A 23,888-nucleotide genomic window follows, 5' to 3' on the forward strand; every position below is an offset into this window, starting at 1 on the left:
TGAATAGCAAAGCATGGCACATCTCATAAGGAGGCATACTTTATTTCTAAATGACCAAAGAAAACGCTTGCATTTTTGTTTTCTTACACACTGGGTTTGGGACTTTACACTTTTGAAATGAGTTGGTGTCCAGAGCCAGTACAGTGATATGCATAAAAATACAGGCTCTGAAGTCAACTGTTTTTGCTGGAATTCCCAACTCTGTCATTGGCCAGTGGTGTGGCCTTGGGCAAATCATTTAACTTCTCTGTACCTCCTTGTCTATAAAATTAAGACAATATAGTATTGACCTCCTATGGTTGTGGAAGGGAGGTCTTTAATTTTTTTTAAAGATTTTATTTATCTATTCATGAGAGACACAGAGAAGCAGAGACATAGGTAGAGGCAGAAGCAGGCTCCCTGTAGGGAGCCTGATGTGGGAATCGATCCCAGGACCCTGGGATCACACCCTGAGCCAAAGGCAGATGCTCAACTGCTGAGCCACCCAGGTGTCCCTATGTTAAATTTTTATTAAGTAGTTTTGTATAAAGTGTCCGTAATAGTGCCCAGCTCATATATTGAACACAATATATGTGTTAGATTATCATTACCATGATGCTTATTAAGCCCAGTAACCATTTTGAATATAAAGGAAATTTAGAAACTTTACTGTGGCATATACTGTGAGAAAATCACATTAAAACAAAAAGAAAGATGCAAAGAAAAAAACTAAAGCAAAAGATCATCAACAAGAGTCAATTAAAATAAAATGGTCTAAAAAATAGAATACTATGCAGCCATTAAGATGATAAGGTAAATAAGGTAGGATGCTTAGTACAATAGAGAGATGCTCACAGTATATTTTAAATAAAAAATCAGGTTACAAATAGCAAAATTAATGCCATATTTGTATAAAAACCTGTATTTATATGTTGCTATCATGTGGTTACATAGAAGGAGTTTGAAATATAACCTCTAGAAGTAGAGATATTGGTGTTTTTTCTGTTTTTTTTTTTTTTTTTTAAAGGCAATTTCAAAAAACAGGAGTAAAGGAGGAGTACTGACTTTGCCTCCCGTGGGCAAGTAACAGGCTGCTCCCGTCTTTCATAAATTGGAATTATGGGTATTAAACAAGATAATCCATGTAAAGGATATGCACAATGTCTGGCATGTAGTCAGAGTTTAAAGAAGTTTCTTTCACTCTCAATGAATGGGGTCTTTGGGAGAAAAGGAACAGCTCTACTGCCCCAAACAGCAGCAGGGAAGGGAGGCAGTGTTTTCTGGGGGCTCTCAGTACTTCACTGAACCCACAGGATTATTACCTCCATTCTGTATGTGTTCAAGGCCCATCTCCTTCCAGAAGAAAAAAAAATCATCCCAAAGAGGCTCCATACACTTCTGCAATTACATGTCATTTATTGAAATGAGAACTTGCTTTTCTGTTAGTCTGGTTTTTTTTTTTTCTTTTTTTTAAGATTTTATTTATTTATTCATGAGAGAAACAGAGAGAGGCAGAGACATAAGCAGAGGAAGAAGCAGGGAGCCTGATATGGGACTTGATCCCAGGACTCCTGGATCACACGACCTGAGCCAAAGGCAGATGCTCAACCACTGAGCCACTAAGGCATCCCTGTTAGTCTATTCTTGAGCAGGACAGCATCTCACTGCCCAAAATTCACATGCCACCACACTACTGCTTCTTGCAAGTCCTCAGTTAATACCTGATGTGAGCAGAACTCAAGGCCACTAGAGTAGGAAAATGAAATACTCCAGAGGAAAGAAAAACACGGGGATTGGGGAAGCTAAGGAGAGCCTTTCAGAAAGAATCACTAAATAATTATAACATCTTAAGGTTTGGGTTTTTATTTTATATTTTTTAACCATGAAACTGGGAAAAACTAAGGTAGATTTGGCATTTATAAGTAAGTCTATAGAGATAGGAAATTATGTGAACCGACACATGACTATCCTAGGACCTCTTCTCAAGATCAAGATATCAGGACTGCTAGAAAATTACAGTTGAATAAAATGTAAACACAGAAAGGCAAGCCCTCACACTTGGAGTGTAATATTTGAGGAAGTAAATAGGAGAAATGAAGCTATGAAGGTGGGGAAGCTGATGGACTTCTGGCACACACATTATGACCACACCATCGCCTTTTTTTTCACAAGGAGTGTTCCTACAGATGCCTTTCAGTTAATCTAAAAAAGCTCATGGCAGTCTGCTTATAAAGTCATCTGTTGCAACATGCTTAAAATACTGTACTTCGCAAACAAATTTCAGTTTGGTTGAACTGTTGAATGTAAGTGGTAAAGTAAAGAACTCTCACTGTACTATTCTTTCAACTCATTAGTAAATTGGAAACTTTTTATGACAAAAAATGGAAAAGAACTCCGATTATAATTGAGTCTGCGACCTGCTATCTCAACACAGAACCTCGTGTGTAGAGCAAAAGACATTTAGGGCACTCCCTCGAAGCTACATTCAGATTTTTCATTGTCCATTTTTTGTTCAATATTTTGAGCATCTTTTTCATGAAGAAGGAACCTCCATCTTTTCTCTGTGTTGTGTGTTAAGTGGTGCATATGGTGATGCATGATATCCAGTGTATTATCATTATCATCAACAAACACCGTGGCCCTTCAAGAACTTTTTATTATTTTTTTAAGATTTTATTTATTTATTCATGAGAGACACAGGGAGAGAGAGGCAGAGACACAGGCAGAGGGAGAAGCAGGCTCCATGCAGGGAGCCCGATGTGGGACTCGATCCCGGGTCTCCAGGATCACACCCTGGGTTGAAGGCAGCACTAAACCACTGAGCCACCTGGGCTGCCCAAGAACTTTTTAAGTAAAATAAACTCTGAGTGTTGGGTGTTGTGGTGAGTGTCGTGTGTGTGATCCTTGCAGTGCAAAGAGGAGGCCATTGATTCATTCTGGCCCAGGCTATGCATCACCACTTCCAGGGGTCATGACGAATTCATTCATTTATTAAACATACGTTGCCTCAACAAGATATTGTATAAAGATAGAGAAGTGACAGAGTGCTCCTCCTATGGAGCAGTGTCTAAACTCACTGGTGAGATTCAATACACAAAGAGGGAAACTATATTACTGGACAATTATGAATGAGAGAGAGGCACAGAACACTCTAAGAATCGAGATCTGTCTTGATTTACTCATTTGGCTACCTCTACAGGATAACTACTTGGGGTCAGGGGTGCAGATTGTGACCATGGAATGAAACAGAATTAACTAGCCCATTAGATTGGCCTGTGATCTATGTATCAGAGACACGGTCCTCTAATCAGTGACTCTGTAAAATCTCAAGAGCTTGTGCCAGAAGTCAGCAGCACAGGAGCAATAAACGATCTCCCGGGTGCCTCTTGCCTTTCAATGTGCCTGTCTAATTTGGGGAGGGGAGAGAAAGAGACATTACCTTATTGATTCTTGTAGACCCTCACAGCATCAAGCCCATCAAGAAGATATTTAAGGAATATCTGTTGAACTAAATCAAGTTGATCCTCTAACTCTTTGGATCAGGTTCAAAAGAGAATCCCACAGCACTAAGAGCTTCTTTGACACTGGATCACAATACAAAGAAGGGAGTGGATGTTGATATCATTCTGAACATAGTGGTCAATTCAACTAGGAAGACAGGAGCTGACTCCCTGGTCACCTACTTGCAAAAGTTTGATAATTCCAAATAAAAGCTTATAGACAACAGGATGATCCCTCTGAGTCAGTGGTTCTCAACCCCAGAAATTTTTCCAAACCAAGAACATTTGGCAATGTCCAGAGATGCTTTTGGTTGTCACAACTGGGGGTGGGGTTGCTACTGATATCAGTGGGTGAAGGCCAGAGATGCTGCTAAACATCCTACATTGCACAGGACAGCCCCCAGAACAAAGAATTATCCAGCCCAAGATGTCAATAGTCTGCTTTCAAGAAACCCTGAGTCAGGGAGGTGGGGATCAGTCAGCTCACAGGTTAAAGGCTGTGCTCTTAATTAACTGAGAAATGAATGCTCTGAACATTAAGAGGTTAGGGCAGGAGAGGATAGAAGGTTCCATGCAAACTCTGCATTACAGCTCTTTTTCAAAACACAAACAAGGATCAGTTATAAATCATTTTGGGGAATGAAGAAAAGCACATTAATTGTGAAACAGAGAAGAATCAAGTTTAAAAAAACAACTCTTTCTCTTCACCTGGACTGATGCTATCCAATAGAAACATAATCCAAGCCAGTTAGCTATAAAAAAGAAAAATAAGTAGAAAGTAACCATTGGTTTTACTTAATACAATATATCCAAAATACTATCATTTAACATATAATCAGTATAAAAACTGAGATATTTTACATTCTTTTTCACACTAAGTCTTAAAAACCTAGTGTGTGTTTTATAGTTATGGCACATCTTAATCAGGACTGGGCGATTTCAAGTACTCAATAGCCACATGATTTTGGTAGCTATTGTATTGCACCACACATGTCTAACTAAACCTGTGATAGAAATCATCAGAGGTGACGAAAAATGTGGAATCTGGGCATTTTGCCCCAATTATTCAGCATGACTAGACTGGGAGCCAGGAATCCACATTTTTAACATTTGCCCAGATGATTCCTATAGAAGTGGTTTATGGGTCCCATGTGGAGAAACAATTTATTCTAGACCACTGACCTACTTGAGAGATGACAAGTACATTCAGGCACTCAGAGTCTACCATGGAATCATGTTACATACGTTTAAGAGATAAGGGGTATAAATAAAATCTTTAAAAAAGAAGGGCACCTAGGTGGCTCAGTGGTTGTCATGACCTGCCTGCTCAGGTCGTGATCTTGGAGTCCTGAGATTGAGCCCCATGTCAGGTTTCCTGCAGGAAGCCTGTCCCTCCCTCTGCCTGTTTCTGCCTCTCTCTGTGTCTCTCATGAATAAATAAATGAAAATCTTTAAACAACAACAACAACAAAGAGATAAGAGGTGTCATAACTATAGAAAATACAAGAAAAAAAACTTGTTTTCTGTTTTCCAAAAAGGAAACGAAGAGTTTCTCCCATAAGACAATCCTGAATTCGATTGTATAAATCTCTAAGAAAATGAAATTTTCCTTTAGCATGTATTCTTAGGCTATTTCTGTGTTTATCTTTTTGAAAATTTAAATCAATACACTTATAGGTAATGTTTTGCTGTTTTTAAGTTTTACTTCCTCAATCATCTGCATACGTGCAGAGGGAGATTCGGTACACTACAGCACAGTACTCTCAAATAGGAAGTAACAATCTAGTGACTCAGAAAATGCCACAGAACCATACTCGAACTAATAGGATTCCTTCTGGGGTTTTTTTTGCGTGTGTGTGTGTGTGCAGTGGGTTACACTATTTGTACTGATTATAAGACTGTTATGGTGTCCTCACCTCTGCTTTTTCTTTTCTCATCTTCAGCCTCAACTCAATAATATCTAAACACGTAATACCAAACTGCTGTTCTGGGGGCAAGAAGAGGAGGGTTGCGCTAAGCCTGGTGGGCCCCTGAGCTCTTTGCTGGCTCACCTGTACCCATCATCAAGGCCACTTTGTTCACAAGGAAATGATTTTCGAGAGAAGGTCCATGTACATCTGATCTGTGGGTATGCTTTAAACCTGACAGAAAAACAAAACTCCTCATACTGGTCAATCTCATAATCCTCACTTGATTTGGAAGCATTTATAAATCCCTTTTCTGTTAAAAAAAAAAAAAAGTACATTTATAAATTAGATGGCATTCAGATGGAAATACATTGAAAAGATACAATACATTTTTATTCATCAGTTTAATGTAAGAAAACTCAAATGTGGGCCTGCTGCAGAATTAATAGTCAGATAAGAAATACAGGAGTCCCGGCCATAGTTATGAGCCCGAGTTCTTCACCTTCTACAGTCAAGATTCCTCTAAGAATTGCATGGAAATAATTGACCCTCTTCCCAAAAGAAATGTTTATAAGCCAATCTCCAGATTTTGTGAATAATTTCAAGGGATCGAAGGGCTCCCCTAGCCCAGCCAATCACGCCCATGCGAGGGATGGACTGCCAGAATTTGGAAGCCCTCTACTGAGTTAGAAGGGCTCTTTCAGTGAGTGAGGCGTCCCACATTAAATAATCTTGGGCACAAATAAAACAATCTAGCCAGCAGTATTCACCAGGTTTCTTCGTGGAGCTCTTCTGTATTAGTTTGATACAAGAATCACTTCATTTCCTAGCATTTTCAGTATGGCGGAGGCTGCCACCTGATCTGAGATTACTTAAGCGTGGCGATTTTCAAATCCTATTCAGTCCACCCCATTTCAATGCATCTACGGGCTTGTCCCTTCGCTCTGTCATTGCTCATCACCCTTGGTTCTCAGAACAAGAATTTATTAAGTGCCTATTTCTTGGCAGGTGCTCTGCCAGGTTCTGGACCACAGGAATAGACAAACATCCCCCAACAGATGGTCACATTACAATGACAGCGCAAAGACAGTGGCATTCAAGCGAGCCCAGTTTAAGTGGCAAAGGAAGAGGATAAGCAGCTTCTATTTACAAAACTATTCTAATTCAGTTTCGTTCTCAGCTTTTTGATACCAAGGTATACTGAAATCAGAATCTGCGGTACATACTTCACATTCCGCACTAAAGCAACTAAAAAGATCAATAAAGATTGTGTGAGCAGCCTGCATTACCTAGGATGGTAACCAAAGCTGATTTACTGGGATGTTCTGAAGAGGAACAAGTGTAATAGCCAGTGTCGTTTCTTCCCACTGATGATACAAAAGCAAACAGAATCCGTATCATAGTTCTGTTTGTGGAATACGTACTCATCTCAAAGTAGCTGCCCTAGATTTTAATAAAACAGAGTTTGAATTTAATGATTTCAACCTGTACTATTTGTTCATTGTTTCTGCAGTGTCAGAATGCAAACTTGTCATATTACCTCCTCCAGGGCTTTATTTTCTAGCTCCCAGGTGAGTCCAAATCCGTGGTTTATGTGAACAGCTTTGCACCTTATCCATAAGGGCTCCCCGACCTTAAGAAATAATTGTGGCGGGGTGGTCTGAGGAGTTTGATTTAGATCTGGAAGGACGAAAACATCCTGAGTCAGAAAACCAGGTGAGTTTTTGTTTCCTCACTGCAAAATACATCCCAAACATTCTGAAGAACAAAGATGTTTCCTATCATCTCAAATGTTACGAGCTGCCTGGATAGAAGGATCCTTTAGAGACTGTTCACCCTTTCATAAAGAAATCAGCAGCTCCAGAATTCATAATATTCTAAATGGCATAAGGAACCATGGCAGCTGGGGTGCTAAATGATTACCTAAGCGTCACCATCAGTCTCGGGTTTTTCCTAAAGAATAGTTACTGAAAAGAGAAGTACCCAGTCTCATGGTCCTACCTATTGTGAACAGCTTGGTACACTCCCTGCCCAGCTCGTTTCTTGCACAGCACCTTATGTCTGTTCCAAACAGTTCATGAAGTACGCTTTCCTCCTTTGTAACAACAGCTGGACTTTCCCCTTTACAGCTGCAATTAGAAAATAATAGCCATCTGACCAAACACCTTTTAAAGTTATAAATGCATGTGCAGGAGAAAAACAAAGTGAAAGGTTCTAGAGCCTGTTTAAGAAAAAGGAGCGGGTCCAAAGGTAAGCAAAGCCAAATCTAAAGTTTCTAGTTAGTTACTCTTTACTTAAACCAATTAGAATAACACTAAAAAAAAAATAGAATAACACTGGACAGAATTATGTACATTTTTTTTAAGTGAGTTCTATACCCAGTGTGGGGCTTGAACTCACCATAAGAGATTGAGTCCCATGCTTTACCAACTGAGCCAGCCAGGTGCCCTGAATTACTCACATTTTTATGCAAGTTTAAATTTAGGGGGGTTTGGTGACCTCTTTTGTTGTTGTTGTTTAGAGAAAGAAAGAATGGAGAAAGAAGACAGAAAGAGGGAAAAAAGACAAGAGAAAAGGAAAAGCATGATTAGGTTTCAATACAGCCTAACAAGGTGGGTATCTTTCCTTTGAAGCCCAGAAGAGGACAGCGAGGGGAGAGGAAGAGAAGAAACATGCAGAAGTCACCCCAGTCAGTAGAGCTCATGAAGAGGTGAGGTGTGGCTCAGGAGGGAAGTCAGGAGGTCTCGGGACCTGACACAGTACCCCCTCACACCACCACCACCTCTTCCCTCCCAACTCCACCACCTCACCACCACCCCCCACCCCCCAACACTTCCTCAGCCTCCCATCCCCCCTTCATCCCCAACCCCATGCTCCCCACCCACTCAGCCCTCTACCTTCACCCCTTGGTTCCCCATCTTCCCCCAGCATAAAACAGACTCGGATTCCTCCTGAGAGTTTCCTTAACCACTGCCTTTCAGAAAGCAAGGATTGCTTTTGAGCCTATGTATGATTACTTTTCTTCCCCATATCACTTTAGTCAAGTGTATTCTTTCCTTTGTTGACATATCATTTCTTCAGGATATTTTTTTTCTTATTATAAGACAACAATAACTCGGTTCATTGTAGAGATTTTGGAAGATACAGAAAAATCCAAAGAAAACAATTTCAATTGTTTATATTCCTACCACTCTGAGAGAACAACTGTTATTATTTTGGTGTGTAGATTCCCTATCTTTTTTTCCCTACGTGAATGTTACATATGTATCTACAAATAATCTCTTCTTTTAAAATTTGGGATCACATTCGTATCACCCGGTAACCTAATTTTTTACTTTTTTCCCTCCTACTTAGTCCCATTTTTCGCAAAAAAATGTTTAGTAAGTTTGTATTAGCTCAGACTGCATGAATTCTCACTTTGTGGGAACTTAACTATGGCCCATATGAAAAATGAAAGTAAACATTCACATGGCACTGTCAGCCGCCATTCTATGTGGCTCACATGTATCAATCACTGTAGCATAAGGTAAGTACTTTCCCATCCCCACTCTTCTGATAAGCCAACTTATACATACAATGTGATGTCAACTATGCTAGAAAAAGACCAAAAAAGTAAAGCGATAATAGCAATTACCTCTATAGATGTCATACCTTTCACTCTGTGAATCGCAGAACACCCATTCCACAGTCGGTTCTGGAACGCTCTCGGATATGCAGACTAGGGCATCCTGATTTTCCATTTTTCTAAAGTAAGGTCTCCTTAATGTGTAAAGCAGTGTATCTAGATCATCATAAATTATTGACATTTTAATATTTTAAGATTAATTGTCTTAGCAGTCCCCTCAAAAAAAGAATCCTGCATCATTAAGAAAAGTTAATATTTTCTACAGCAGTGTCCTCTGCTCCCTTCCAAATACGTATGATAATATAGCCCCTCCTCACCAATATGTTAAGTTCAACTTTGGCTGAAATGCCAACTTTAGCACTTATCCTTTTAGCTAATTTCTTGGGGTATTTCATAAATCTGCAAACAACTGAAGTTAAGTGGGGGTGAAGCTGTGTAAAAATACAAATGGTGATTAGCACAGGAAAAAGAAAAGTAGAAATAACATAAAGTTTAAAACCCATACTTATACATGTAAGACCCAACTTTCTTCCCCTGATTTTATCTAGAAGTAGGCAGAAATATACTGATTTTAAAATGCAGAAATACAGCAAGATAGTTAGAATTGGAACAGAATTGAGACATTCAGTTTGGTTTCCCATTCACTTTGGACCATCACATCTTGCCCCTCCTCCTATCTCCTGCTCCCCACAATGCTTAGCACACAAACTTTCCACTCTGTGTGGACCCCTCTAGCATGAGGTCTTCACTACCTCTCAGGGCAGATAATTCCATTTTTCAACAAACTTTTTCCTTTAAAAGAAAGGTTTCCTGTTCTAAATTCCAATCCGTGGCCTTATAATAAAATATTATGTAATATATATATATTTATACATACACAGGAGAATATATGAAGTGTAAATTTCAAAGCATAATAATAAACACAAATGCCGATAGATCCATATCCAACTTCATAACTGGAATATTAATAGATATCTTTGAATCTACTTTTATGCTTCTCACCATCTCAACCCTAGGTAACCTTTATCCTGAATTTGTGTTTATCATTCCTGTGCTTTTAAAAATATTTTCACCACATAGATATGCGTCCCCAAACAATATATTAGTTTATTTTGTTTCTGACCTTCAAATTATGGTATCCCTCAATATGTAGTCTTCTGTAACTTCATTTTCTCATCCAACCTTATGTAAGATTTGTCTGTGATTTTGCATGTAGCTATACTACATTCATTTTTATTTCTTTGCTGCTACAGAGTATTCCATTGGTGAATATATTACCATCTATTATTCCGTTTTCTTGCAATGGACATTTAGCTTGTTAACAGGTTGCTGTATTTACCAACAGTGGTGCTAAGAATATTCTGTACATTTCTACTGAGGCAGGTGTATAAGTTTCTTTAATAATATACCTAAGAGGGGAACTGTTTTCCAAAGTGGTTGTACTAATTTAACTTACGCAGCAGGACATGAGATTTCCCCTTGTTCTGTATACTCACTAAGCATATAAGACTTAATTTTCAACAATTTAGAGGGGATAAAATAATATCTCAATGTAGTCTTAATTTGAATTTCTCAGTTATTATTTTAACATATTTATTGACTACTTAGGTTTCATGTTCTGAAAATGAAATGCCTAGTTAGGTCTTCTGTTCATTTTTCTACTGTTTTTTTTTTTTTCTTCTTGATTTATAGAAGCTATTTACCTATTTTGATTATTAGTCCTTTGTTGATTATGTGAATTGCAGATATCTTTTTACACTATGTGGTGGCTTTTACTCTTTCCTGCAATTTCTAACCATTGGTTCCAATTCTACGTCCGAGAGCAATTTTATTGTTATGTGTATTTTTACTTCCACATGAAAATCTTTCAGATATTGAAAACAGAAACAAAGGTCAAGGGATATAATTACCATCTAAGGTATTTTATTTTTATTATTATCTTTTAAAGATTTTATTTATTTATCTATTGGAGAGAAAGAGAGAGATAGAGAAAGAGAGAGGGAGAGAGTGCAAGCAAGGGGAGGGGGAGAGATAAGCAGATTCTGAGCTGAGCATGGAGTTGCATGCAGGCCTAATCTGATGACCCCGAGATTGTGAATCAAGCTGAAACCAAGAGTCAGTCACCCAAATGACTGAGCCACCCAGGCGCTCCCTCCCCATCCAAGGTATTTTAACTAGTTAACTAGTTAGGCCAGGCTCCCTGACTCCTAAGCCAGAAAAGTTTCCTCTACATTACCTGCCATCAGTCTCCTATCTTCAAAATATTTCCTTCTCTGTGCTAAACATTCTCAATTCCTTCAGCTTAGGAAATTCCAAGTTCTTCACTATCTGGTTGCTCTGTTTTGTCAATATCCGTCTGAGAAGAATAATCATCCATTCATTTCCTGAACCTAGACATTTCATTTTCATGAATGCTGCTAAAGTCAGCTTTCCTTTCTTTCCTTCTTTTTTCTTTTTCTTTTTCTTTTTTAGCAACCAAGCCTTAACTGCTGGTTACTCCTAAACCTGTGGTTCGCTGGTAAACCCTTTCCTCTTTTTCACACTGACTATTGCCAAGTCTTCCCCATCTGATTTTTTTTTTAAACCTCACCACCCAGCAGAATGCTAAAATGTTATAATTTACTTGAATAGTTGTCATATTTCTACGCTGTAAACCTTAAGTGAAAAGAAGATACCGTACTTAGAGACACAGCAGATACCACTTATCCAACACAAATTCAACTCTAAACACTTGGCAAAAAAAGAAAAAGAGTGAGACAGCAAACAAGGAATCTCTGATTGTCTTCCAGCCTGAAGCACACAGACCCACTGTCCCACAGAGGGGGGTCAGGGACTCAGGAGGGGACAGGGAACAAGACCGAAATCAAAGAGAAACCAAAGGTACCTCTTGATTTAGGAGCTTCTAGGTCTCTGGTCCTATAAATTTTGGAGTAAACTGAAGGGCTTTTCAGAAATTTTGACAAATTTGACTTTACCAGATTTTGCCTTAAAAGCTAATTTTAGAAACCTACCACCCCACCCCTTGCTCCAGTTAAGATGACACTTCTGGGTATCTAAATGGCCAGAAGTGCTAATGGCCAGAAGTGCTCCTTCTGTTAGCAGCTATGATCACAAGACAAGTGCAGCGTGGTGCAGACAAGTATAGACCTGGTCTCTAGCTGTGCCCATCACCACACTTGCCACTGCATCCGGTTTCTCACCCATGTGAAGGCAGAATTGCTGTGAGGACATGGGATGGTACATGTGGAACCCCCTCAGTAAAGATGGTGTGTCTTTACAGAACATGGTCTGTGGTCATCTCTGAGCCAGGACACCTCCTGGGCTGGATGCTCATGTGCCACACCTTGGCTTTCTGTGCCTTCGAGTCACTGACAAGGAAGAGAGGGCCTAGTACTGAGGTGTGTCCAGGGAACCTAATTTAAAATGGCACAGGAGCATCTGGGTGGCTCAGTGCCACCCTTCGGCCCAGGGGGTGATCTTGGAGTCCCGGGATTTTAGTCCCATGTTGGCCTCCCTGCATGGAGCCTGCTTCTCCCTCTGCCTGTGTCTCTACCACTCTCTCCCTCTCTTTCTCTCTCTTTCTCTCTCTCTCTCTCTCTCTCTCTGTGTGTGTGTGTGTGTGTGTGTGTCTCATGAATAAATAAATAAAATCTCTTTTAAAAAATGCCATAGGCCAGAGTTTTGGGAGCACTGCCTCGGCCCCTAAAGGCAGTGGAACCTATATGAAGGCACCTGCCTCTAGTCCCTGCACATCATGTGAGGTGAAGTGTTCAGTGTATACAGTGCTGAGTCTGTGCATAACTGGGAGGAAACAAGAAGCCAGAAGGCCCATGCAGGTGGTGATTCTGCCAACTGCACAGTGGCCTCCGCGGGTAAGCACATTTGGATTGTTCCTGATGGTTTGCATAGACATCTAGCATTTGTTGGGTTTGTTTTGTTTTGTTTTTAAAGATTTTATTTGGTTATTTGAGAGAGAGACAGAGATAGCGTCTGAAATAGCACAAGCAGGGAGGAGAGGGAGAAGCAGGCTCCCCATTGAGCAGGGAGCCTGACCCTGAGCCCAAGGAGTCATGCCCTGAAATCTGGAATCATGACTTGAGCCCAAGGCAGACGCTTAACCAACTGAGCCACCCAGGTACCCTGTGATCTAGTGTTTGTGTAAATCAAGTAGCCACCAACTCCATGTGGTTATTTAAGTTCCATTTTTAACTTATTAACATGAATAAAATTAACACCTTGGTCCTCAGTCACACTGGCCACATTTCAAGTATTCAGTAACAACATGTGGCCAGTGCCCACCTTGTTAGAGCAGGCACAGACATTTTCACATCTCGGAGAGCTCTACTGGATGATGTGAAGATCTTATAATCCTTGGAGGTTTGTATTTTTATCCCCTTTTTACAGATAAGAAATTTGAGGTTCAGAGAGATTAAGTGACCTGCCAAATGGTGGTAGTAACAGATCCAGAATAAGAATCCAGGACTTTTGCCTGCAAGGTCAAGGTCAAAATGTTTTCCATTTCTTCCCTGGCAGTCATGTGTCACTGAAAAAAACAGGGGTAGGGGGAGACCTGAAGAGAGAATGTCCTGGGTTTTCAAGAGTGCTCATTCTGATAGCCCACAGGTCATGTCAGAGAGTCTGCATGGGTTATATGGATGGTGGAAGTGAATTCAATCCATTCAACTACATATCGAGGGACACCTGAATATTGTGTCCAGAACAGCTGGTAAAAAGTTCATAGGTTCTAAACCACTCCTTTGGAATATTGTGAATACAGAGTAGCAAGGAGCACTTACTTCTTATACTCACTGTAAACAATATTGTGTAATTGGTAGCTCCACTCTGAATGAAGAGTAGATATTCTCCAGCTTGGGTTTCTGTCATTTTCAAAATGACCATGGAAACAACTCCTCTGAAAAAAAAAAAAAAAAGAAAGAAAGAAAAAGAAAAAGAAAGAGAGAACTGGTTATTTTGGAAAATGTGTGAAAGTAAAACATAAGATTTCATCCTGAGTCAGCAGGCGGTTCCGTGGCACCCACATTCCATCTCTGACTGTGACCTGGGGGCTGGCTGGCTGCTCTGTGGAGAGCACAGCTTCTCATTCCGCCTGAGCTCTGGTAGGTTGCCTTTGACTTTTATCCAGTCCCTCCCATCGGAGGGAGTGACCTCTGTTCCAGCACCTTTGCCTTGTGCTGCTCAAGCCTCTTGGGGGGGAAAGCGTGTTCCCAAATGCATAGGCTTGGGGGTACGCTCCAACCGGCAGCCGCAGACCTTTCCCTTCAAGGATGAACACCCCCGCCGTCACATTGCTCAATCACCTGGCCACCAGTCTCGGTTCCCCACTTGCAGACCCAGATGAGTGTACAAGCAGGGTGCACAGATAAGGAACATTCTGTTTAGTGTGTCCGTGTAGATGAAAGAATTCCAGCAAAATCTAGCACGAGGCATTATCCTCTGTGAAGGAAAAAATCACATACGTAAGGAGAAAGATGCCTCAGTGTTTGCACTTTTAACTTTTTAGATACTTGTTAGAGATACATTCGGCTGGGAGCAATCTCTTCAAAGAAACAACTTCGATGTGTTCAGTGAGACTGGCTCTCGTGAAAGCTTACGATATTCTCCAGTAGTTTGTTGAGTGATGTTGGGTTTAAATGTACACTCTCTGACCTTTAAATCATAACCTCTCAAAGTGTAGAATTTCCTGAACGGTGTTTAGCCTCCACTGGGAGTTGACAGATACTGCAGACTCTCAGGCCCCGCCCAGACCTATTGAATCAGGATCTGCATTTGAACAAGGTCCCCAGGCAATCCAGATGCCCCTATCTCAGAGACGCTCTTCTTTCAGCAGAGCTCTGAGCTGCTTGGCTCAAGAATACTTGTGCTTGCATCATATTGACAGTAAATTAGTAGGATACATTTTTGATTTGTGCCTGCAGATATTCCGGTGATGTGCTCTCTTTCGCCAAATCATTCATTCTCCTGGTAGCATTTGTGAACTCTTATGTGTATCATCCAAAACTGCAAGACAGTGATCAAAGCTTAGATGTTCAAGCTTTCTGGCCATGAGTCCAGAGAGAAATTTCTATAATTCTCTACTGTGGAAAAGTTGCTGAATAGTTTTGGTACTAAGTTAATTAATCCACATAAGACCTATGATGAAGACTAACAAATGGGACTGTTGGCCTAAATCAAAAAAGGCAACCTCTCATGGAATGAAAAGAACCACCATTTGCTTTTTGGTGTCAATTCAGTAAAAACTGTTGTGGCATAAAGTCTTAATGCAATTTCCAGAACATTTCTTAAGCCAAAAATTTTAATAGAAGTGCGCTTTGGTTTAACCCCAAGGTATAGATAACAGATAACAAAAAAACAGAAGTGAGCAATACTTTCTCAAAAGAGGAAAGGAAAACGAATGTGTCCTAAGATTTAGAAGCAAACTTCAGATTCACAACCACTATGTCCTAAAAAATTATAAGTTTATTTGACCTTCAAGAAACAAATGCAAACACTTGGTACAAGTCAGTCACAGAGCTGTTTCCCCAAACCTGGGGCAAGCAGGATACCCCCTGTAGGCCATTTGGGTACCGCCTACTTCACTGTTCCCGGAAAGACAGTGCTCTTCTACACCATGGCGCACCAGCAATGCCCCAAGAATTAGAGAGAAGAGTAGCCTTAGAATGATTGAGTGGGCATTTGAACGACTTGTGCCTTTTTCTTCCTGCCCCTACCTGGTCTTAGCCAGAAGGACCCGGACAGCAGGGGGCAGCAATCAGCACAGAATCAGGTACAGACTTGGCTGTTAAACCACAGTTTTGGGCTAAGATATTTTTCTGCATCGTGAGATCGATTTCTTACTAAAATACTTTGTGGCTATCACCGGCAATTCTGCTCATCATACTGTGAAACAAAATAGATTAAAACCAAATGTTCTTTCCCAAGCGTTTCCCAGAAAGAAGCTTCTGAAGGCTCGAAGTTGAATGTAATGCAAAGTTGCTAACTTTTTATCTTTAAGACAGGATCCAATTAAAGAAACTAGACACCATAAAAATCCCAAATATTCTTTCACTATTTGTTTTACATTTTTTCCAGCCACTCACTGCCTTCATAGGCCCTGACTCTACCTATCTATCTATCTATCTATCTATCTATCTATCTATCTATAATTTTTTAAGTGAACAGGCTTTATTTTTTAGAGTAATTTTAGGTTTACAGAAAACTGAATGGAAAGTACAGAGAGATCCCACATATGTTCCCCCTGCACACACAGTTTTCCCTATTATTAACATCTTGCCTGGGTATGGTATATTTGTTACAATCGGTGAAGCGATACTCGTGCTAACTCAAGTCCGTAGTTTACATTAGAGTTCACTTTTTGTGTTATACATTCTATACGTTTGATAAATACATAATGCCATGCATTCATGCCAGGACTATATTTTTTAGTTCATATTTCACTGGAGATAAGAGTCACAATGGATACGGATAGAAATTTAAAAAAAAACAAACTCCATATGAACTACATTCTATGACAAGGAAGTTTCTCTCCAAAAATCCTTGTGGGTGCACCCCCTCTCCCCCACTTACCTGTTTTGTAAATCAAAGTGGGGCTGGCAATTCAGGGAACTGTGTTTAAAGACCCAGAGACAGGAAATGTTCCCCGGGGTGTTGACCAGTACTTGCAGTGTGATGGATGCAGACATGTCCACTTCCACAGTGGCTGCTCCATACACTGCCTCTGTGCTCTCAGGCTTCAGGGCACACCCGAGGTCTTCTGGGGGTTCTGATGCCTACATGGAAACAATGTGAATTTACTACTGGTGCATGTTTTTACATCCTCTTCTTAGCTGAGACCCTTATCAAATAGATTCATGTTGACATACTACCCACAACACTGGAGAGCATATAAGTGACAGAAAATTCTATTATTTACAACTTTCTAAAGAGAAAATAGATAACTTTAGGCATTGCTAATATGTGTTACATACTGTTATGGGTTGAATTGTGTCCCCCTGAAATTCGTGTGTTGAATCCTAACTGCCACCACCTCAGAATGTGACCTTATTTAGACATAAGGCCTTTTCACAGGTAGTCAAATTAAAATGAGGCTGTTAGGGTGGGTTCTTAAGAAGAAGAAGAAATGTGAAGAAGACAGGCACAAAGAAGAGTCCCATATGAATATGAAAATGAACCTCTACGAGCCAAGGAGAGAGGCCTGGAGCAGATTGCTCCCTCACAGCCTTCAAAAGGGACCAGCCCTGACTACATCAAGATTTCAGACTTCTAGCTTCCAGAACTATGAGACAATTAAAACTTGTTGTTTAAGTCACCCAGTGTGTGATACTCTGTTACAGCAGCTCTAACAAACTAATATATATATAAACAATAGTCATGAAATTCATAATACATAGGTGACTGTTTTTGTGATGATTGGTATGTGGATATGAATTACATCGTAATGGTAAATGAGTATCTGTGTTAGAGGGAATTTAAAAACCAAAATATTTTCTGGGAAGATACCCTCATAGGCTCATTGCCATCACCAATGTTTCATGTCTGCTTTAAGTAATTGAGACATATTGAAAGGAGGGTGTGGTGGCAACATCTGCCTCTGGATCCTTCACTTCCTACCTGCCAAACATGTAGCATAGCATGCCTACATACACGTGTGCACGCATGCACACAAATACACACATACGAGCTTCTTCAGGTGAAGAGCAGGGTAGATCTTATGCTACTGACCATAAGCCATACTTCTGGTTTTATTTGTCCATTTATTCAGTAAGTAACTGGTAAGTTCATTTATTGAATATCTGATAAGTGCTAACCATCTACTGGGCACTATGGGACTTGTGATATTGATCTTGTCCTTACAGAGTTTTAGGTCTAGTAGGAAGGAATAACTAAAATACCAGATGAAATATGATGTGCCCCATAAAAAGATACCAACTACTTTGAAAGATAAAGTTAGGGGCCAGCCCCGGTGGCGCAGCGGTTTAGCGCCGCCTGCAGCCCAGGGAGTGATCCTGGAGACCCGGATCGAGTCCCACATCAGGCTCCCTGCATGGTGCCTGCTTCTCCCTCTGCCTGTGTCTCTGCCTCTCTCTCTCTCTAGCTGTGTCTCTATGAATAAATAAATAAAATCTTTAAAAAAAAAAAAAAAAAGAAAGAAAGATAAAGTTAAATGCTCTGGAACTTCAGAGAAGGGAGAAGTAACTTCCAAACTGGGATGGGGGGGGAGGGGGGAGGCTTCATTGAAGTCCAGAAATTGAGCTGGATACTAAAAGATAGGCACAGAATAAAGCAAAATAAAGCGAAAACAAAACAAAATTAAAAACCCAACATACTAGAAGAAAATATTTGCCACATATATTACAAATAAAATACTCCTAATATATAAAGAATTTTTTAACAGTGAAGGACACAGAACTAAAACACAGCAGGAAAATGGGGAAAATAACTGAATAGACAATTTACCAAGGAAAGACATAAAGAATAGCCTTTTTTTGTTTTTTTTTTATAATAAATTTATTTTTTATTGGTGTTCAATTTACCAACATACAGAATAACACCCAGTGCTCATCCCGTCAAGTGCCCCCCTCAGTGCCCGTCACCCATTCACCCCCACCCCCCGCTCTCCTCCCCTTCCACCACTCCTAGTTCGTTTCCCAGAGTTAGGAGTCTTTATGTTCTGTCTCCCTTTCTGATATTAGAATAGCCTTTGAACATATGAGAAAAATGCTCAAACTCAGTTATAATTAGAAAACATAAATTGAAACAACACTGAGATATCACTTCTCATCTATCAGTCTGCCCCCAATTTTTAAGTATGACAAGACATCTTGTTTCTGAGGTTGTAAAGAAACAGCTATTCTCATTTATTTCTGGAGGAATGCAAGCCAGTGTGGCCCTTCTGGAGGAGCATTTGGCAATAGCTAGTAGAACTACATATGCATTCATCCTCCGAGCCAGCAATCCCACTTTGAGTACTACACCTATAAACCTACACATATAAAATAGTAATTGCAAAATACTGAAAACCACCTAAATGCTCATACACAGAAGAGTGGTTGAATAAACCACGGTACCTCTACATAGTGGAGTGCTATGCAGCTATAAAGAAGTGTGACAACAATCTCCATGAACTGATTTGGAGTGATCTCCTGGATATACTGTTGAGTGAAGAAAAATGAAAAAAAGTACCTACTTTCATGTATACTACACCTCATGTAAGAAAGAAGGGGACTGAGAAAATACACATATATCTCCTAATTTGTGCACAAGAAATCTAGAAATAAAAGAAAAATATCTAAAGTGGGAGCACCTGGGTGCTTCAGTCAGGTAAGGGTCCAACTCTTGATTGTGGTTTAGGTCATGATCTCAGGGTCATGGGACCAAGCTCTTCATCATGCTCCATGGGCACAGAGCCTGCTTGGGATTCTCTCTCTCCTACTCTTCCCCCTACCCCCTGCTTGCATGCACTCTCTCTCTCTCTGAAAAAATAAAAAATAAAAAAATCTAAAGGGATTGGCTACATAGAGAAGGTAGGTGGGAAAACGATGGAAACCTGGTTTTAGGTATGAAGAGGGAGGAATACTTCTTTGAGTATATCTTTTTATACAGCTTTGGCTTTTAGGACCATAATTACATTTCACACATTCAAAAAAATTAAACAATTAAAACCAACCAGGATTTTGGGGAACTCAAAATAGAATACCAAAAGAATTTTAATTATATTAGAGATGAATAATGTAACCATGGTGAAGGGGGTGGGAAAGAAAAGTACTAACATAAGTAATTGAAAAATATTAACATTGAGTAATATTTGTTAAAGACAAAAAGAGTTATACGCAAAGACTGTATTCTAGTTAGTAAATCTGTTTCTTACTGGGATGTGGGTTAGCAATGCTGAAATTAGTTTATGTATATAGTAGGTTTACATAAGTCAGTTATAGATAATGAGAATTAGGTTTCTTACTATCAGAGAGAGAAGTATAAATATGGAAAAAGGTAGAATAAACGCTTTGATGCTGAATTGAAATCAGATTTATCAGCATGAATTTATGATGATATACAGATAGGTAAGTAGATAGATATAGAGATGATAGATAAATAGAGTGTTGTGTGTGTTGGGGGGTGTAAAATACATACATACATTTCTTAGCGGGCCCAGAGACAAGGACATCCCAATAGCAATGAGCACATCCAGCTCTCAGACCATGGGTTCTAAATACTATTATCCAAAAAACCAGTACTTCTTTGGAGAAATGGCTAATTCCAGAGCTAAGGCAGGAAAAATACAAGATGAGCCTGAACTGTATTGGAAAAGGAAAGGAAGGAAGTGCTTCAGAAATTATGCACACACGTTTAAAGGACACATAAGTCAACCTGAAGTAGCTCCCAATGGCCAAAACTGGACAAATCTGAGTGACAAAATAAAACTAATAGTCTTGGGTCATAAGTCATAGAGTAAAATAAATATCTCTGAGTCCATATCGATATAAATAAAATGGAGAGAAAAGATAGTTCTTCCCCCACAGAATTCCAACTTAGAAATGCAGAGGGAATGAGAGAAAAAGAAAATCACCATTAGGCAAGCATCACAGTAATAACTGTTGTAGGCAAGGTCCACCAAAAGGTGCTAAAACTGGCAGGTGGAAATTGGAGGACAAATAGGATATTTGCATCTTCCCCCAAATACTTGCTAATTACAATGAAAAAAAAATAACTTGGCAGTAGAGAAAACCAGCATACCCCATGGTCATCTTCAAACAGAAATGATAAGTGGTAAAAACACTGGAATTTTAAACAACAATTGAGTGGATTGTAGGAACAGTAAAATCATCTTATTTTGGTTCCAGGTTATATTGGTCATACAGCTAAGGATGCAGTTGCGTATTTATCAGAGTTACATTGGCAAGTTTTGTCTACTAGAATGTTTGGTTATTCAAAGCACTCCTGAGCTATAAGATTTTCAGAAAGATGTCCCATCTGAGCAATGTGAACTGTGGAGGAAATCAAGACTGTTTTTTAAAGAGCACAGCTACCCTAACAACATACTCCCCACCAAACTGGGAAATCACCCAAAGGGAACAGTTTCAATTTCAGGAAGGTGAAAGCACATTACAGACTGCTCATCTCTGCATCATCTAGGAGTTGTAGGATTGTCGTTTAATGTTGTTTGAGAACTACTAGGTCTTAATACAATCCTGAATATTGCATAAGAATATAAATTATACTACATTAACGTAAGTAATGCAGGACTTAATACTAGGAATCAATACCAATTATTAACTTTTTTCTTAAGATCATGTTTTATAACAAAACACTTAAATGTGTGCAGCTATTTTCTTAAGTTGAAAAGACACTGAAATTTTAAAATATCATAGCAAATAATATTCACCTGTTTTTGTCCACACTGAAATACTGTGTATGCAAAATATCTTAATTATAAGCAATATGTTATGATGCCAATATCTGTTAAAAAATTAAAACCAACCATGCTTCTAGCATAAAAAAAAAATCATGTGTTAAATCAGGAGTTTTCCATTCATGTAGAATATAATGGATAACTATTTCACACTATGTTTTAAATTTGAGTATATTTTTAATATATCTGATTTTAGGGGGGGGTGGGGAGTGAAGGCCAGACATCATGTTATGTATATTGTGTGTTTATGTATTACATCTACTATGTGAAAGAAAACAGAGTGACTATATATTGGTAAGAATTCTAAAAAAAAAAAAAAAAAAAAAAGAATTCTCAACTGGAAATGTTCATGGAATTGGCTAATTTATGTTTGCTTTTTGTTACATATGTCTAATATTTCCAGTTTTCTATTATTTAAGCTTCCTTCAAGTAAATACCTAAGCTGTCAGATGAATTGCCTGAAGGAGGAGGGTAATGAAAAACAAATTTGGAACCTAAAGGAGCCAGAGTCAGATGATGGAGCTATCTGCATGTCCATTTAATGCAAAGTCACTGAAGATTGTAAGGCCAGCAGTAAAGGACGCATCTGTGCTTCAGAAAGAATAGTCCGGCAGCCCTATCAGAGATGAACTGTAGAAGGAAGAAGCGACTTATGATATTAATGTGATTATGAGGGAGTGAATGAGGGCTTGAATTAGGGAAGTGGCTGTGAAACCAGAGAATATGAGGTGATTATCTGAGAAATATCAAAGAAAGGAAATTGATAAGACTTGGTAACTGAGCAAATGTGAAGGTAAGGGAGAGAAGTAGCCTGAAATAATGCTGACCTTTAGAGCCTGGGAACTAGACAGGCCCATAAACAGAAATAAGTTAATACAAGTACAAGAGCAGATTTGGGGAAATAAAAATGAAATAAATTATATAGGTGGGCTTTAATGAGCAAATGAAAAACCTATTTTATCTATATCCAGGAGGCAGGTGGAAATCAGGGACTCAGATTTGAAAGAGAAGCATAGATTCTCCTTAAGGAGAAAGGGTAATTCCTGGGATCCCTGAGTGGCTCAGTGGTTTGGCGCCTGCCTTTGGCCCAGGGCGTGATCTTGGAGTCCTGGGATCAGGTCCGGCGTCGGGTTCCCTGCATGGAGCCTGCTTCTCCCTCTGCCTGTGTCTCTGCCTCTCTCTCTCTCTCTGTGTCTCTCATGAATAAATAAATAAATTTTTTAAAAAAAGGAGAAAGGGTAATTCCTGTTACTTATTCATGCTGAGTATCTGTGTCTTTCCTGAATCCAAACCGGGAGAGAACATGAATATGGATGGAATGGGTGGGTATGAATACTTGACATATTTAAATACACAAAAAGAAAAACCCATATAGCTATGGTAGACTTCAATAGCTTACAAAGCATGGCCTCTAGAGAAAATAGCTAACGTTAGAATGTTAATATTACTTTACCGTGGGATAAGATGATGATAATCCCAGTGATGAATCATTGTTCTTATGATTGATTAAAACACACTTGATCACAGGCAGATCTTGATTTGTAATAGCCTCAAATATCATTGCTGAAAAAACAACTGTAAAACAAAATAAAGACAATGATGTTGATACATGCACACCTTGAAAAGAAAATATGTATTCATTTCACAACAACAAAACAAAATGTAATCAGGCATGGGTGGCCTACAGGAAAGTATGTATGATATATTAATTTCATAAAAGGCAAGTCTTACTATAAATCAGGAATGGAGGTACTTGGAGTAGTGCTATCCAATAGAAGGTTCTGCATTGAAAGAAATAGTCTCTGTGTTGTCCAATGTGCTACTGAGTATTTGAAATAAGGATGGTGCAAATAAGGAATGATTATTTGCATACAAGCAATTTATCCTTCTTTATGGATGTTTGTGAAACTTTTTGGGTGCACTAAAATTTTTAGAATTTTGTGCCATATTGAGAATCTATTTTCATCCATTGTGCTAGATGCTCTCTAGGTCTTTTCAATCCAGAAATTCATATTCTCTTTGGAAGAATTTTCTTGAATTATTTCTTTGATTCTTTCTCTGTCATTTTCTGTTCTCCTATCATTTGGAATGTTTCCCCCAAATGACTCATGACTCTTGACAGTATGCTCATATATAAGAATGAAGTCCAAAGTGTTCATCATAAGCTCTGTGGACATGGTTTGACCTGCTGTTCCATCTTCTCTGTGTGATTATCTTTAGGTTTTCTCATGAGCTAATCAGATTCCCCAGAGAAGATTTCTGTCTCACATTGGCTACCCAAATTCTGGGAGATGGTGCTGGCAATTTATACTCTTCTGAGGATCCTATAATGGAAATCAGGTTGCTTTTCAGCTTTTTCATCCTGCACCTTTTGATTCAGCTTTCTTCATGTGCTGTAAATCTCTCTACATTTTATTTTCTGCCTCTCCAGTGTTTTTGTCCTTGTAAGT

General features: G+C 39.2%; 1 protein-coding gene across 4 annotated transcripts in view; it reads right to left on the reverse strand.

Moving 5' to 3' along the window:
- FLT3 (fms related receptor tyrosine kinase 3) overlaps window positions 1-23,888 on the reverse strand; it is a 120,084-nt gene that overhangs the window by 30,844 nt on the left and 65,352 nt on the right. For all 4 annotated transcript variants that reach the window (XM_025996713.2, XM_072719886.1, XM_072719888.1 and 1 more), the window contains 8 exons: window positions 22,892-23,013; window positions 16,596-16,798; window positions 13,808-13,923; window positions 9,038-9,167; window positions 7,388-7,515; window positions 6,927-7,066; window positions 6,676-6,829; window positions 5,531-5,699 (listed from right to left, as the gene is read on the reverse strand). In XM_025996713.2, coding sequence (XP_025852498.1) covers window positions 5,531-5,699; window positions 6,676-6,829; window positions 6,927-7,066; window positions 7,388-7,515; window positions 9,038-9,167; window positions 13,808-13,923; window positions 16,596-16,798; window positions 22,892-22,999 — 1,148 coding nt within the window. In that variant the 5' untranslated portion in view covers window positions 23,000-23,013. The remainder of the gene's footprint in view (window positions 1-5,530; window positions 5,700-6,675; window positions 6,830-6,926; window positions 7,067-7,387; window positions 7,516-9,037; window positions 9,168-13,807; window positions 13,924-16,595; window positions 16,799-22,891; window positions 23,014-23,888) is intronic.

Source organism: Vulpes vulpes, chromosome 9 (genome assembly GCF_048418805.1).
Source record: "Vulpes vulpes isolate BD-2025 chromosome 9, VulVul3, whole genome shotgun sequence".
Lineage (NCBI taxonomy): Eukaryota > Metazoa > Chordata > Mammalia > Carnivora > Canidae > Vulpes > Vulpes vulpes.